At 40.0% G+C, this 17,447-nt stretch overlaps 2 protein-coding genes across 15 annotated transcripts in view; one reads left to right on the top strand and one right to left on the bottom strand.

Moving 5' to 3' along the window:
- Positions 1-3,023, bottom strand: part of LOC111247038 (uncharacterized) — an 8,556-nt gene extending 5,533 nt beyond the window's left edge. The window contains exons 1-3 of one of the 5 annotated variants that reach the window (XM_022797564.2): positions 2,861-2,999; positions 2,623-2,700; positions 397-954 (exon numbers count right to left, since the gene is read on the bottom strand). In XM_022797564.2, the coding sequence (XP_022653299.1) occupies positions 397-924 (528 nt within the window). In that variant the 5' untranslated portion in view covers positions 925-954; positions 2,623-2,700; positions 2,861-2,999. Of the gene's footprint in view, positions 1-396; positions 955-1,079; positions 1,236-1,578; positions 1,787-2,622; positions 2,701-2,860 lie in introns of those variants that run through there. The other 4 variants (XM_022797563.2, XM_022797562.2, XM_086985618.1 and 1 more) reach the window with 4 other exon arrangements.
- Positions 3,024-3,197: 174 nt separating this feature from the next.
- Positions 3,198-17,447, top strand: part of LOC111246459 (uncharacterized) — a 37,179-nt gene continuing 22,929 nt past the window's right edge. For 2 of the 10 annotated variants that reach the window (XM_022796085.2, XM_022796080.2), the window contains exons 1-2: positions 11,737-11,885; positions 15,447-15,758. In XM_022796085.2, the coding sequence (XP_022651820.1) occupies positions 11,793-11,885; positions 15,447-15,758 (405 nt within the window). In that variant the 5' untranslated portion in view covers positions 11,737-11,792. The other 8 variants (XM_022796082.2, XM_022796084.2, XM_022796083.2 and 5 more) reach the window with 8 other exon arrangements.

Here is a 17,447-nt window from a genome sequence, read left to right as displayed (position 1 = left end):
ATTGTCGAGTTAAACGAAAGTGACAATGAATAATCAGGATTCTTAAAGAGAAATAAAAGCTGGTAACAAAAATGGAAAAACTGTAGAAAATCTTACTTATAAAGTAAGTACTCTTAAATCTAAATTAATACCAGAAACCTTATGTTGATGTTGATCGCAGTTGTTCGTTCAATTTGTATTAATAAGCAGGTCTTCTTATAAGCGGGCCACTTAACATAAAACCCAAAGAAGTGAAGTCTAAGTTCAAGACAGTAAACTGGAATTCAGCAAGTACAAGCTGAAGTAAAGCAAAACTTGATACATGACACAGGTTCGATTACAAATCTAGTTTACATAACTGCATATTAAGTGAACTAACCGTGAGTCAATTTATTCTTTTTTAAATAATTTACTTACCTCAACTTTGTACTGATCTTCATCCCACACGGTGTCCTTCATCACGCTATCTGGACTACTCAAATGGATATCAATGTAAAGAGGTTTTCTTTTTTGCTGAAGCGCTTTGTCAATCTCAGGGTCCCGTCGGAGCCCGCTCAGCGAATTCACTGACGCAGAACTACGGGCATCCGAACTGCTCAAACTACTGACGCTGCCATCTTCCAGCTTCGAAGTGACGTCATCGCCATTAGTAAGCACCGCATCATCACAGGACGTTACGTCTACCTCACTCACAGTTTCTTGAATGGACTCAAGCTCCGAGCAGATTTTGACCACGTGCTCATCTCTAATGTCCTGTTCGGTAAACATGAACAGTGTTGGGTGTGTCGTCGGTGAGGACACATTGTTAACGGCACATTCGCTATTCTGGTCCTTTTGCCCACACACGTCCTTGATCGTCATTCTGGCCTTCTTGATGATCTGGCCGTCGGTTTCGGTTAGGGGACGCTTGTACGAATGGAGGACAAATCCCGCCATCCCAATCATATCACTTTCCTGTATTTCTCTATCGCGGAACTAAACCAAAACAGTCGCAGTAACAATTAGGTACGACAACTAAGCAAACCCCTTGTTCACACCTACAATCTATGGTCTGCCATCTTTTAATGTATAGCAGCATGAGCTATTGTACTAGTTCTGACCTCGGACTGGCGTAACTACTCAGTACATCTGCATCTGCAACACTGACAGAGATACAGCCAAACCCACAGGCTACGAATGACCACAGACTCCCACACGCTCACACTCATTCACGGATACGTCCACATACAGAAGAAACAGATCCATAGAAAGCAAAATGGTTAAGAGTAATGGCTGCGGTAGAATTTCGAGAAATTCGAAGAAGGTAAGAGCTAGACTATCGCTAATGGTAAACTATAATAGATCGTCTTTGCCATTCACTAGTGGGTGATTTGACGCTAATCAAAAGAGACATAGTAACATTCGTTTACACGTTGTCCACCAAGAGGAAGACCACAATAACGGCGTGGATCAATGGTTTACGGTACAGTAAGCTAAAGGGAGACTGGTTGCTTGTCAATAGTAGCCCGTATGAAGTAGGAGTACTACTCAGTGGTGTTAGAGTGTGATGACTCGTGGTTGAGAGAGTAACGAGGCTTCATCACTCGGACTACTTCATACTTGAGAAAGTGCCGTGTCGATGGTACCGTGGAGATCCATTCTCGTTGGAGGCTGTCGACAAAAGAGCCTCGAGGATCAAGGAGCTGACCACCATGGCGCCATCACGGTATACGAACGTAAGAATAAACGAATTCGACAGCAAAGTAGCAGATTACAAATCACATCAACAGGCAGCAGCAGCGGCAACCACAACAAGAGTGACATCTGTCCAACGCCAGCAGACCACTTGTCGTTCTGCGTTGTTTGATATTGCACTTCTACATTGACCTATTGACTTTCTTTTGCGGTGCCTAATTTCGACGCTTACCCATCACGCAAAGCTAATTGGACAACGACAGAATCGTAACGCAGTCACAGTTTAAATACGTGTGCACAAGGGAGTAAGACAGTTCCTTACCGAAACTACCAATAGGAGCATCAATAGGAATAAAGAAGACGACGATAACGAAGGCAACCATGACGCCAGCCAGGTCATTTAAAATCACTGTATTGACATACATGAATGTTTCGCAGAGGACGCAATCCATCTTACATACACAGCTTACTAATTTATATACCTCTGTGATGCTTGACGAATATCAAAAGGAATAATTGGTTACTTGTTATGTTGCCCTATTTATTTCACGTAGAGAATTCTACCAGTATGTTATACAGAGAGGTTACAGCGTCGATATGTGTGAGTCAATAAGCTGATATGAATAGGGATCTGCATATGTTGTGTTTAATTTATAGTTTAATTTTCACCATTGAGTATACATTATCTTTTGCGCATTCTTCGTTTCGCGCCGTATGTTTTGAATTGGGTAGACACCAATCAAATCGAACATCTTTAATCAGCTGTAGGCAATGACCTCCGTCAACCATAAGCTAAAGTACGGGCTGTTTGTCATAAACGAGCAAGTCACCATTGTTTCCTACAACCCATAAGATGATGGTTTTGCCACGGTTTCTTCTTATTTAAAAAGAAGTATGACAGAATAATTTTTTAGATACAATTTGATAATTAGTAATCATAGTTTAAACACTAGGACTAAACACACCAACCTTTAAGTTTAGGTTGATGAACCACTGCTAGACTTCCTACCGAATAAAATCAATAAACGGATAACAGATTTCCCCTTCCTGGAAAGTAAAGTTAGCTTTAATTTTGGCTTGATACGAGTAAAATAACATAGCCGGCAAAAAACAAGATTCGCTCAGGTGCGCGGAAACCAATAGCACTTGTGTTTTTTCGAAGGTACATATGTAAGTCGGTAACACTGACTGCATCGGTTGTACCTACATTATCTGGAGAACGCATTTAGACCACATCAATCAAAGATAATTGGAATCACGAAGCTACATAATTGAGAACTCCACTTCACCGTGAGCGATTTTCGCTGTCACATCGTTGTAAATCATCGATGTGTTCAGTTTCTGCGGATTGTGTCCGCGCAGAGAATAGACATCCTATATGCTCTAGACGGCCGAGAGAGGGCGCTGCGCAAGCTGGTAGGTTTAAATTTTCGCGCCGAAGTATCTTCCTATCCAGAGCATGGAAATTTAGCTTTCCGCTGACGCCTTCTAAAAGTCGGTACATTCATGTGATGCCTTGTACTATTAATGCAGGAGTTTGTGGGGTAACGTACTTTGAAAACTTAAGTGTGCAAATGCTCATACCAACTTTGACAAGGACCAATGGAGCAACAGCGGATGCGAACTATCGGTTGTATTTAGTTTTGGCAGAAATCGAGGATTCGCGCCAAAGCGTCGCGTTTGAATTTTTCTAACCGCACACATATAGCGCAGGTAATTTCTTACAGATGCGAAGGAGTCGTGCTGTTTTGGGCAAACGTGCATCCCAAGCAAAAGTACCTATACTACATTTAAGTTGTCATCAATTTTATGTTGCTAGACTTTTCTTTTATGACAACTACGTTGTGGATACGTATTTAATGTGATTTGTAATTGTTGGTGCTTGTGTATTTGAGCCTTGATGAGCTTCTTCGAAAAGCGTTACGTAGTTGCGGTAAGTTACTTGGCTTATGATGGTGATGACTGCTACTGTATGTAGATTTGATATCGTAGGTTAGCAGCACAACTAGGTGGTGAGAAAGGTATACATTTAGATGGGCACTCTTCACTGTGTCGCATGCTAGGTCAATGTACTTAGCTGCATGTCCGCGCTTGGCAGATTGGTCAGCCCCGATGTTTTGCAATATGTTGACGTCTTCATGCACCAGTTCCTGCTGATAATCTACACGTCATATAAAGGTTTCTTTAGCTACTGCTGGGTAGAGTGACAATGCAACGGGCAATATGCAGTGACTTGCTGTTTTCAACGTACGATGTATGTGCATTGTCGGAGGCGGAAACAGACGTACATAAAATAGCGCTTGGAAACGGTGATGGAGAGAAAAACCGTTGTGCTTAGCGTTAGGCAATGTTCAAGCAGAAAAACTGAGCGACAGAAGTGCCCCGTTGTCCGGAAAAGGTACCACTGGAGGCTTCTTGCTTTAAAGTCAATGAACGTCTGTTTGGATAATCATAATTTAGATATCGATGTTGCAACTGTCTTGTTCGTTTGCATGTGGATGGCATGTCTGTTGTAACTTGTTGAACAGCAAATAATAAACTTGGATTATCTTTGATTAATTGTAAGCTTTGCGGTTAAGTGTTTACAAAAATAATATGGGCTCATTTGAGCGTTTGGATCAGAGTACGGCTGATTATTTGCGGTTAATTGAAGGAACTTGCGAAACTTCTATTGGCCGTGCTACTTCTTTGAGATGCATTAAATTGAATGCTAATATTCCAAAATGAGCCTTACAAAATTTGCAATATCTATGATCTATCTATAGCGCTTAATCAGATAAGCCGCCCATATAAAGACGGTTTACTGTTAAAAATATCAGTCAGTGCCTAATATGATACTCAACTTGCGACTAAGTAGAGGTATATGAAAAAAATTCACTGATAATATGCTTTTATATCCTTGGCGAATTAGTTCCGCTCTATATCCTATCTGTGAGCAAATCTTTAATGAAACGTTGAAGTGTGCCATGTCAAAGGTTTTCGAAAAGTATTGCGGGAACTCGCACTAGGTGTTTACGTATATACGTATTATATATACCCTAAATAGGTTAGCCGCTATATTGAAAGTAAACAAACTAATTTGGATCTCCAGATGAAAATTGCGTATTACGGTAGATTGAATAGTACTTGTTTTATATTTAACATAACTTAAACATATACAAATAGTCAATATGATACACTGTTGCTGTATTCTGTGTATTAAACTTATACAAATAGTCAATATGATACACTGTTGCTGTATTCTGTGTACAAATTACATCATTTTTTTTTCACTTTTACACGTGGATTTTGGGGCATCTCCATAGCTTGTCAGTTCCTTGGAAATGTTCACGTGTTCTTTTTTGTTGAAGAATCGCGAAGGCCTTGTTGGAGTCGTATGTATTTTATAGTGAACCTCGATTAATAACACGGAAGATGATATTTCCGTGCGCCACACTTCAATACCAAAACGGTGAACAAATAATTGACAGCCTTTAAGAACAAAAATGCAAAACTGATTTGGAAATTTTCTTATGTGTTACATTTGTGCCATCGAACCTGTCGTAGTGATCATCGAAGTTGGATCAATATACGGAAAAATTTTAATCTTCGTTTTACTTTTCTGTGTGCAATAGTTCGTTATATATTGATTTTACTTTTATGATTAAGCAGCTAAGCATATCGTTGATTGGTACAAAAGCAACATATAGAGTAAAACAAATTTAATAAAACAAACATGGAGTCAGCGTACAGCTAAAAGATTTGTAAGCATATCTGTATGGTATGTTGCTCAAGTAAGTTTGTTCGATCTTTAAATTGGAGGTCACCTCAGCATGGGTGGAGACTCAATGGACACACACAAGGCAGACTACTTTATGATATTAATATCTTTTTACGAAGTTTTACAACGTTTACCCTCATTAGTAATACCGAGTAATTTGAACCAATAGATGTAGAGTCTTTGTTGAACTTGTCTAATAGGTTGTTGTTGATCTCCACGCAGACGAGCGGTATACTGAAGGGCTTAACTGTACCACTTGTTTAGTTCAAGTTGCGTCCTATCAGTATTAGCGAAAGCCCACACGCTTCATAAGGTTAACAAACTAAACGGTTGGGTTCCGCCACAAAAAAGGTTCACAGCGACATATGATAAATGGACAATTTTCCCTTAGCACTTCCAAAAAGTACAGGCCTTTTCTTTGAATTTTGATCTGAAAATTCATAACCTTTGAAGTTTGACAATCGAAACAAGACAAAAGAATTGAAACATGTTACGTTTTATAGATTTCTCTACTCTGCTGTACTAGCCGGGCTTTTGTGCACTTCAAGTAGTTGTTTTATTAATTTACGTTAGTTTTTCCAGGTGACGTGATTCGCAAGTATCCACCATGGAGTCTACAGTAAGTATTATGTAAAATACAGTACTGCGATGATTGCTTATTACTGTCGCTATTATGTAGGCACAGTCTGAAATCGAAAACGAATGTATTTAGAAATATATTTAATTGACTGTTATTCTGGCTTCTAATATAATTCGTTTGGTGGGTCGGCGAATCATGCTATATCACGAAAACGTCCTTCTCCGCATCGAACGTATGTATTAGAAAAGGGATTGCTGAGAATAGCGATTTCTCAGCACATTTTAAGGCCGAGTAGCCTTTATGATAATGGACAAGCTTAGTACGCTCAACGGCACCATAAGGAAGTAGGCACGAAGTGATTTTAAAAATCGATAGCTTGTTCTTGTTGAATAAGTAGGTACGCCAGTTTTTTAAAACATTCGTTATAATTTCCTGTTGCATTCTTATGGAAACTCTATTCATAAAAAATGATTTGAAAGAAAAAATATCAGTTATGATGACCAACTTGAAGAAACCTGCAAAAATATGACACGCTGCAGTACTGCAATAATTATTTCCAGCCAGCGATTTTCAATATTTTAAAACATTGTTTTGAAAATTTGGTTATTTGTTTGTGTTGTACGCCATAGTTGATTCGTTGGTCAACCTTTCATGCATAATTATGATGGGTCTACAGAGCGATCTTTTTACACTCCTTACCGTAGTTGGAATTTACAGCTTCCGCTTCAGAGTACTGGTTTACTACCGGATCTGGCCGTTAACTGGCTACTCTCACGATTTTCGTTAAGTTTTTTGACTTGCCATTTTTCTGCATCATGTGCGAGAACTAAATACCAATTTCTTTCTTGACCGTCGTTTACGATCCACCAAGTCAGCAACGATGAAGGAACGATCACTGATCAAAAGCATGTCATTTTCCCTTACTGCCAACCGTCGACATTTTCAAAGATCAAGAAAAACTGCTTTCATGTAACGCCGCGTTTAAAGAGTCGTTGATGTCAAACATTTGTGGTGGCCCGTGATTTTGACGAATACTCGTTTTCAAGGTGGGCCGGTAAAGCGGTGGTCGGAGCTCGCCAATGTGAGCCAGTTTCTGTTCAATATTCTTTGTAAACATATTTATGGTTTTTTTTTATCAGCTTCCACTTTGACTTAGAGCAATATTATTAGTTAGCTCTGAGCAACTCACACTCAGGTACCTTGCGTTTTTGGGCTTCTTCGTTATTAAATTCGTATAAGTATATAAACACGTCGCAGTTGTTAGCCTTTGTGCGCAGTGTATCATGTGATGTGTAACTGCACAAAATTACACAACATACGTCTCCATCGATGGTCGATCGAATTTTAGAGATATTTTTCAACAGTCAATATCAAAGCCGGTTTTTCTTAACCTTAGACACATGTGTTTATTATTGTTGTTCATGTGTTACCAGTGCTAAGTTTTTACTCTTATAAACCGACATGTTATATAATTTCTCTGCGTAGAATAGACAAACACGACCCGCTCTTTTTACTTCCAAGGACTGTCATAATGATCTCAACAGAATGAAATTGTACAGGGTGCTTGAAACTAATTTTAATTATTCGCGTCATATGCATTGTTATTGATTCCATCACTTGGCGGCTAAAATTTAGAATTACAGTCAGTCCTAACTGAAAATTATATCGATATGCTTATCGCTATCGTCAGTTGTGTAACGCCTAACTTATGTCTATCACGGAAGGCGCTATCCGCTTTCCCAGGCAGATGCATTCGAGCCGAATGGTGAAATCATAATGTGTTCGCAGGATTTTTCAAAGAGGCGCATCGTCTTCCGGTGAAGGGCCTCTTGGCGTAGTACTATCAGAGCAAAAGGCACATGGTAGAGATCAACCGCAGGTCACAGTGTCACACTTAAGCAAATAGTGCCGAGTGGCACACTGGACTTTTGAAATGCTGTTAATCATATTCGTTTAGTCCTACAATAGTTTCTTCAATATAGGTCCACGATGTGCGCATGTCTAGAGAGATGAAAACGTGTTAAAACGAAATACAGAGTGAAGAATAATCTGACTGCATAAGATAGCCACGGAGCTATAACAAACGAGCCCATTTTAGGCTTGCTTATTGCGATTTTAGTTAGTTTTGGTGTTTTCCAGAAGCTTAACTCATTGCGTTCTAACAGTTAGTAGTCGTGCTAGCGTCATTTAACAAGGAATAATGCTTACTTTCTCGCATAATCTTATGGCATTTTTGACACCTTGTTCAACTTGATGGATGGTGCCAACATATGCTCATTGTTTCTATCAAATTACATATACAGCTGCACGAAACTGATCAAGGATTACCGGACGACCTTCGGTGCTTTGATGCAGTCATAGAGAGATGTTTTTACCAAACAACACTTCGGTCGACAGAAGGCAATTACTTTTTTTTTAAGTTTTTCTTACGCCTATAGCATTTCCTTGTTGCATAATATATTAAGAATGTCCTTATTGTGCTTTCTGATTGTCCACCCATTGCCTACCTAACATCCTTTAGTTAGTGTAATGTGCCGCCGTCTTTGATAGGCAGGCATTAAAAAACACAAGGCTTTTTTTGTATGTATTCCTATTCTGTTTCTTATTTCCTCTGAGTCACAACTAGTACAGATGCTGTCCTGGTACGTCGACTCGGCCTTCGTACCTCAAGTCGCTCTGATCATTGCACTCTTCGTTTACGGAGTGAAATGGCGCAGTGTTCGCGAAGTCTCCTCTCTTCTTTCGCTTTGTCTAATGCTGTAAATGTAAATTCTCCTGATTTAATCCAACGGTTTCTGGTAGCTTGTAGCGCTCTACTGAAGCTATCTACCTGCGTATGCTTTTTGCCCACGCCCCTGTGGCAGTTGTCGCAGCCACTTCTTGTCACATGAGGGTTTTACCTGTATGTTTCGACAGACATACCTCAGTTCAGGTGGAGGTTTACTTTTTTCCTCTGCTTATTCCGAGGGCAAACCACAATAAAATTAGGACCTTCTGAGAGGAAAGCACAAACAGAAAGGAAAGGAAAGTCATTGCAGGGATTGGAGACGTAGATACACTCTGAAGGTAAAATCTCGTTTCATCCTTATTACAAAACCTTACTTCAGCCCAGTCTGGTCTAGTCTAGGTCTAGCTTCCTCAGGTCTGATCTATCTTCATTGGGTTCCCCGTCAGCCTGATCTAGCTAGTTCGACCTGACGGGCAACGGGAAAAGTGATCAGGACCTGCTGCCACCGACTTGCCCGAGCGCGTATTGCTAAAAGGAGACCAAACCCGAGGGACACAACGACGTGGCACGAACAAAAAAGAAGAACAACTGTGTAGTAAAAGTCGGGAAGTGGTCTTGTGGTGCGCGTTTTCTTTGTGCCATTATAAAAGCGTGAGAGAGAATCAATGTCATACCTAGAATGACTATGTGGGTTCTATGTGGCCGGGGACTACGAAGACGAGAAGTAATATCGCACGTGAACTTTCTGGACATAGTCGCTACAATGATCATCATCGCCATCATCATGTTGAATGGAAAAAAGCATCTGACTGGGAAGATGGAGAGATGGAAGAAAGGCTAAGCTGGAAAAGATGAATGCAAAAGACGAAGATTGGAAAAGGTCGTCTGGTGGCTGGGGAAGGATGACAGCCCGAACGGCGCTAACCGGGACGAACAGTTGTTTCTATACATACGCTGCATGCGTCGACGGCTAGTGCTCACAACCGCGATCACAACTATTATGACAAGTTCTACAAGCATAGTCGCTCTGCCTGCAGTAGCTGCGGACAGTATAATAATTAAGTTGTGGTCGACAGAACACAGAACAATACGCGTTGGAGAGAGGTTGGATGCACTGAAGAATAACGAACATAGGACGTTACGAAGGAACAGAACGCGCTAGCGTTCGTCGTCGAAGAACAACCAACTGAAACGCCTCGTAGCAGCGCGAAGTGGAAAGGGACGATTCTAGCTGGGTAGCTGGCACATATTGAAAGTAAGGCTGGAGATAGAATAAGCCACGAGATCGGAAAAATAGAAAGAAAAGTTCGCCGCCATGGATACGAATCCCCTAATGGTCGCCAAGCGACAGGAAAGTGGTGTTCAGTAATGTCGTCTTTGTGCTTTGATTTCCGGTGGAAAAGCTTGCTGCGTTAAAGATAACGGTACTCGTAAAGCGAAAACTAAATTGTTACAAATAGTATTTCATTGGTAATAATTTCGATAGTGGCTTTACGGAATCAAGTGTTAGAATATTAGTTCAGTGCACGTAAAGAGTACGCACTGATTATCGATTATTTACTTTTACCTCTAAGGATAAATTACGTAGTATACTACATGGTGAAGTGCGCATCCAGTATCGTAGTTGCTGCTTATTATTCGTTAGGGAATATCTTCTCAGACGGTGGCACCCTGGAGGATTGGCTGGAAAGTTTATTTCAAAGTTGACAGCAGCGTTCGTTAACAGTGGATGATACTGACCAACATGTTAAGGTATTACATTTTGAATATATGCATATTTCAGAGAACAAGTAACGCTATGTGTGTGTTTTTTTCCCATATATGGACACCTTTTAATTTTAATTCTCTACATTTTCCCAAGTCGTACACATGACTATGAATAGTAAATAAGAGAATAAACTGTTTTTTCTGATATGTTTCTACATATATTCACAATATTTTCTATAATAGTTTGCTACAATTAAATGCCAGACTTTTTGATATCTGTTAAAAGTAATTCATAACGCGTCTTCATTAGTAGTTTACGTTCCTATTATCACTTGTTGATAATAGTTATATTTAGCTATATTTACATAATTTAAACTTGCTCAAGGTCGTCCCTTTAGGTACGTTTGGTATCGTTGCGACTGACGACAAAATTGATCTTGAAGAACTGTGCACTCCAAACACAAAGTTGAAGTCGTTTAAAGCAAGTGTTACGCTTTTACCTAAATATCGCCGACGTGAATCCGAGTCTGCTGAAGCTATGACTCAGCATACTCGAATTTATCATATATAAATAATATATAAATATCACAAAACATATTTCGACGTGATGCCACAACTAATCATTCGTCTGTGGTACTTCAAGCCAGATAGTGTATACTTCTAGATACAGGCACGCCGCGCTTATCATCTTCTAAATAATAGACAATAACAAGAGACGGTTTAGACATAGTTAAGTACACTCTTCATTTTGCAATTGCGCCATTCCAAGTAAGCAAACAAGATCAGCCCCTTAACCGCATTACAAATATACCTTCGACGTACCATCGTACTGTGTCGGCAGGTTTACGCTGTAGCGTGTTTGATATGTCATACGACGTCTGAGCAATAAGTGTACCAAAAGAAGTTTACGTCGCCGAATCTGGGTCTTCGTCAGCATTATCGTCTTCGCGATGCGTCCGTGTTGTAGTTGCCAGAATCGTAAAGCTTGTACAAGCAGTAGATTTTAGTGCGGCGGTTAACGTCGTAGGAACAATATACCATAGACCTCTGCGTTGTTTGCAGGTTGTTGTGTAAGTTCTATATGCAATTTAGCCACGTGCTTTGTCTCGGTTCATTTTATAGGCAATAGCTCTGTAAAATGGTTTACTTTGACAAAGAGTATACATTCACTATAAGTTGTGATTATTCTGCGTGAGTGGCTATCGAGCATTTTAAATGAGGTTTCATTCTGAATTAGGCGCGTGTCTGACTTTAGGTGATTTGATACACTTGGTTCGAAATAGTGACACCTTGAGAGAGGGCGCTGCATATACCTCTCCAAATCCCAAAGGAGTAAGCAAAACCAACAAGTATATATCTGTGAAATGAACTACATACGAATTTATATATACGAGAAGCTTCTAGAGCGGCCGACCATGGTAGTTCACTCAGTTTTCGTGAACTGTTCCCTCGTGCAAGTAAGCCCGTAAAACCGACTCATTATAGCCAGATGTAGATAGCTGTTACGAGTAGATCTGGTGAGTTATTCCTGGTTCATATTCGTTCTCGTTGGTATACTGATTGCAGTGGAACCCAATTTCATTATCTTACAGACAGACTTTGCATGTGTAAAGTTAAAAACTGTCCGTAACAGTGGTGACGTGAAGACATTGTAAGATTAAACAATTTACTGTTATATGTTCATGTTAATCAGTGACAACGAGAAGCTTTCAATTCAAAAAAAGACATATCAATCATTTGTTGCGTGTTGCCATTCACAGTTTAGTTGAATTGCAATACGTTGTACCGACTACCTTTTTAAAATGGCGAAGAGTCATCACGACTCTTCGCCATTTTGTGTAGCCATACCTTTGTGTAGCTTACAGTGCAAGAACAACGTAAAACGTTCAATGTAAAATATATAGATGTTTCGGTTGTTCGTAGTTCCGAAACTAGACATTATAGCTGCATGTGTCTCCTTGTCTCAAGTAATACTTAACCACAAGCTGGACATAAAATTCTAAACATTCACTCTTACACCTCCTTTGTCTACATGACGGATATATATGTGGAATAGGATCTGATAGGCGCCGGGCCGGTAAACATCTCTGTGACTATTTCTGGAAACAACACATAATTAGCAATTACGCCTTTTTGTCACAGCAGCAGCTTACTATTTCTTCCAGAAAAAGCCTGCCGACATCGATGTGTTGTACCCCTCACAGGGAAAACGCACATACTGTTTCAGAGGTTAAGCCTCTGCCATTGTAGATACGAATGGTGACAGTTGTCGTGGCGCGATTACACTGAGCTCTCTTAGGTTCCCGATACGATGATAACAAGGACGCCGCTTGGAGTAACAAGAATTATTGCATGTTGCTAAAACTAAACACAACCAGTGTCCTGAATATAACGCAGAGGGTATACGAGAGCAGATGCTCGAATATGACACCTTGTAACTATCGCTTCAGCAGGGTGCCATACGCATAGGAAAAATAATAACAAGTGTGTATTGAATTCAACGAGCCAAATGGGATGGGCTTAAAGGCTCATCGTAGATAAAGGGAAAAGGCATGATAAAAACAAAAAAGAGACTCGGTGCTCTGTAAACCAGATTATGTAATCCACGAAAAGAAGGTGATGCATGGCTGGACAGAGCACAAACCATAAATTTGCTTGATCTGTGTGAATCATGATTTTATTTAAAACGATTGCTGGGTATCAGAGCGAACGAGTAGTACAATGCGGCCAGCGTACATTGCTCTAAGGAATGAAACATAGATGGAGCCTTTTCAGGAATATACTGTACAATGAGTCATAAGGAAAGATATAATAGTAAAGCGTACGTTCTGGCAAACACAGCCAACCAGTTGGAACGTGTTTTCTTCTTCAGTGTTGACTACGGCTTATTTTAGCGTGTGTTCCCTGACCTGGCGGCAATAGCTACGTAGCGGCAAGAGCCGTTGTCCAGCTAAAAAGTTTTTACATTATGACGATATAGCCACTCTTCGCGTTATTGTCAATAGTAAGTTTTATGTGAACTGTTAAAGAGAAATTAAATAAAATTAAAGCTTTTTTCCACTTTGCTTGGAGTCAGACGGAACTCATAAAAGCATGTGTCGCTTCTCTGTGCGAACGATGTGTCGATGAATAACTTTCAAAGCAATTGGAAACATGACTCAGTGATTAAATCACTAAGTCTATGAGGATACTAAACTATGAAATTTTTAGACGAAGTCGCATTCTACCAGAATGGGGAATACACACAGGTGCCAGTTGGATGAATCGATCATCCAAATGGGCATGGACCGACTAATGTAATGTAAGAGTGGGCTTATACTCCAAAAAACATTGATACGGGGGAAAATCTATGCGTAGACCGAAGTATAGCTGTTTGCTTCTTCTTAGCTCAGTCTGAGGCTCCTCAAGCATTCAAGCATATTCGAAAGCGGATTGCCTTACTAGGATAGAATTACTGCTCGAGATGAACAGGTTTTGTTTAGTCAGTGCTGGTTTATCAGGGGTTTGTGTCTGTGTTCTGTGCTTCATCTGTCTTTGTTTGATCCACTGATGAGCACTTCTTCGAACCGCAATACATGTGCAGGCTTTTTGTTTTGCTGAATCGCCTAGCCTTTTTTTTGCGTTAAAGTTCAAATCAACTTGTCTTAGAGACAGGGAGTCTGGTCTCAAAACCATTTAGATGTTCATGTGACTACACAGTTATAGTTACCTTTTGCGGTGCAGATAATTTTAAACGTCTGCCGTATTTAGGTTTTGGTACCAGAAGATGGAAGTCACACGTTATCTTCTTTGCTGGCTAAAGTGACCTTAGTCGGTTAGGTCGCACACATGAATGCACACTGGCGTAGCGTCATGATTTACATTGCAGTAGAGTAGAATAGCCTGCATCAGAGCGCTACTCGAGCCGAAATTCAGCACTAGAGCTTGCCCTGGCAATACCTTTACCAATGTTGTTACAGTAATTAGTGTCTAAGCTACCCTTCCAGACAGAGTTATGGCTGTAACTAATCGCAATTACGAAGACTGAACAGGTGACACAAAGGCGTACATTGCTTCCAGTTTTTTTATATATCAACGCGAGCTGTTGGATTTCATAGTCCTGTTAAAAAATGTGAACCAATTTCTTTACTCTGTTTGGCTTATTTCTGCCATGGATGTTTTGAAACTGACTCTTAAAAGTGTATCTTTTTTTTGGCCGACTCTAATGTTTAACTCAAATCGACTGAATTCAAAACAAATAACAAAAATTAGTTGCGACCGTCTATCGCATAGAAATATATTTACTCTAATCGCCCTTCCAGAACTTATTCAGTTCAAGAACTCCTAGATTGATCATAAGTTGAACGCTTTTTGAGACTAAAACCTTCGCACACGCTAATTATTTTAGAGTATTTTTATCGAGATTGTGCAGCATGCGCTGCAACTCACGTGCTATAACTCCGCAATAAATCGCCTGCGTTCGGCGATACATTTTCCAAATAAAGCTTTGTAACAGAAATACTTACCGTCAAAGTAAAAAAAATCCTCTTAAAATGCTTAGAAGCCTTATTCAAGTTCCTCATGTTTAATAGATGTGTAACAGATATGGTGTTTCAATCAACAATCGTTGCTTTGATTTCTTACATCGTAATTCTAAAGTACGTCATGCTCATTTCTATCTCACGACGTGTTCTTTTCAATAATTCCTCCTTCAAAAAGAAAACACAATGAACCGATTTAGTCGGCTGGGTTTTACCAAATGTCTTCCTTACTGCCGCTAGGAATGATATTTTTATGTACATCTATTCATAGAAATAAAGCCTCTTGTTTAGGTTTTACTGGAATAGGCGTTGTTACAGAAGCGCCACCGTTTCTGAGGGTATTAATAGTGTTGTATAACGTAGTATAGACGGCGATAAATCTGCTAAACATAACCAATACGTAGAAACACGAAGATTGGATAATGGGTAACCTACTATATCTATTGCGCCACCAATAGGTCTATGTAATCTGTCCCTGATACTATTTCTTTTGGTTAGGTTCAGGAGGTGACGGATCGTGGAGCAGACAGTGGTGCTCGTGGGGCGGAGACGCCGATTTCGTTTCCTGTGGAACAGCCTGACACTGTTTCAGACAGCTCTGCGTTGGCTTCATCCGTATACGGTACCCCACGGACACAGTGCTCCTCGGCCGATGACAGCCTGTCCTCCGATTCCCGAGACACGAGCTCTTTGGTCTTGGCTCCACTGGGAAGTCATAACGACGGATCATCATCTCCAGCTTCATCAGCTGTTGGGACTCCCACAACCAGACAGCGGTCCACGATAAACATAGAAAAATACGAGCAAGCTGTGAGTTGCTTTTTTTGTAGTTCTACTGTCTTTCACAAATGCCCTAAAAGCTTATCTATTTGTAAAAAAAAATTCGTGTACACCTTAACTGCCCATATATATAGGGAGAGAGATTCAAAGAATAAGTCTATTTATCTTGTACCGTACACGCTATTATAATTTATCTAAGTGGCTTCAAGTCGCTTATTACTCATTATAAACGTGTCTCCAAAATGTCTATTGCGCTAGTTAAGAGTGACATACTGAGACCTATGCGACGTACAAAAAGTCGAAAAGAATAACTATAGATAGGGGCTCTTGGTGTAATAGTACTAGTGTATAAGAATATGCGCTTCTTACTTCACTTACTCATTTATTGTTCAATTATGGCATTCAAAGAACTGATAGCCAGTACGTGTTAGTTAAATCCCACTCAAACAGCTGCACACGTTAAGCGGTTTAGTTGTAGGACTACTAAGGTTTATGTTACTGGCTCTCACATTGGAAAAGCTTTTACTCCTATTGAATTCACTTATATAAAAACAAAGTATAGAAAGTATAGAAAACCCAACATACGCTGGGCATAAATCGAGCCGATCAAAAAGAAGTATATTGGATCCTTAGACGGACATCTCCGATGCAAGCGCCACTCATCCCTGTTTTCAACCCACTACTTTGTTTTGTTTATTTTTTTTTAAATTTGATAAATCTTTACACGATTTTTCTTGTTCGAGTTTACCTGAGATAATTTTATGATGGCATAATCTATAAGCACATCATTTTTCAGCCTCTTACACTATTTTCTTTGAGTTTCGCTGCAGGAAAAACCGAATTATTATGTCTGCACTCACTAGACCTTAACGCGCTGTTCGAATACAATGCGATTACCTTGCTCTCTTTCTTATAGCAATATTCATCGCGCATTTTGTCGTCATTATTATGATTACCTGTTATATTCTCGATATCGCCAGTTTTTGGTCCAGTTGATGACGCTCTTTTTCTAAGTGCCTGTTAACCTGTAGCTACCCCTCGGACACTGTGGCTAGCTTAGAGATCTCATTCGAATATAGGAGCGCGTGCACAATTTACTATACATGTCTACAATAACACAGTTGTCTCCTGGTAGAATATCTGATGTCTCCTTTGTGGACGGCTCCCGGTGTCTTATAGACGAAAAGCAAAATACAGTCATCGCTTATTTTTACCTCTAGCTTAACAATTTGCTTTTGGTAACAGAATACGACGCCGACATAAGCGACGTCGCTGGCCGAGCAAAGTATGAGTTTCACGTGCCACCTAGCGGCCAGTTTCTCACTCATTACTTCCCAGCTAAAGTACTCGCTCTAGTGCATTCATTCATGTTACAATTCAAGTACCATTTAGAATGAGCGTTAAAGAGGATCTCTCGTGTATTGTACTGGATAGAAAAGTGTAAACGGACCGTAGACAGCGTTGTAGAACTCGATGTAGCAAATAAGTGAATGCAGCGTATCGTTTTTAGCTTAATTCAAAGTGTTCAGAAATGCACTGAAAGAGGAAACAGAAAGGATTGGCGATCTGTAACTCAATTTTGATAAATACAAGGGTCTGACAATGCTGACAACTAGCCAACGTTTAGAGATCGAATCGAATCGATTTAGCAGCTTGTCTATCGCCGTATGTTTCCGGCATAACGGTGCAAAGTCAATAGACATCAACAGGAGCACTTGT

The sequence above is a fragment of the Varroa destructor genome, unplaced genomic scaffold (assembly GCF_002443255.2).
Source record: "Varroa destructor unplaced genomic scaffold, Vdes_3.0 BEIS01000003.1, whole genome shotgun sequence".
NCBI lineage: Eukaryota > Metazoa > Arthropoda > Arachnida > Mesostigmata > Varroidae > Varroa > Varroa destructor.
This window is presented reverse-complemented; position numbering and strand designations above follow the sequence as displayed.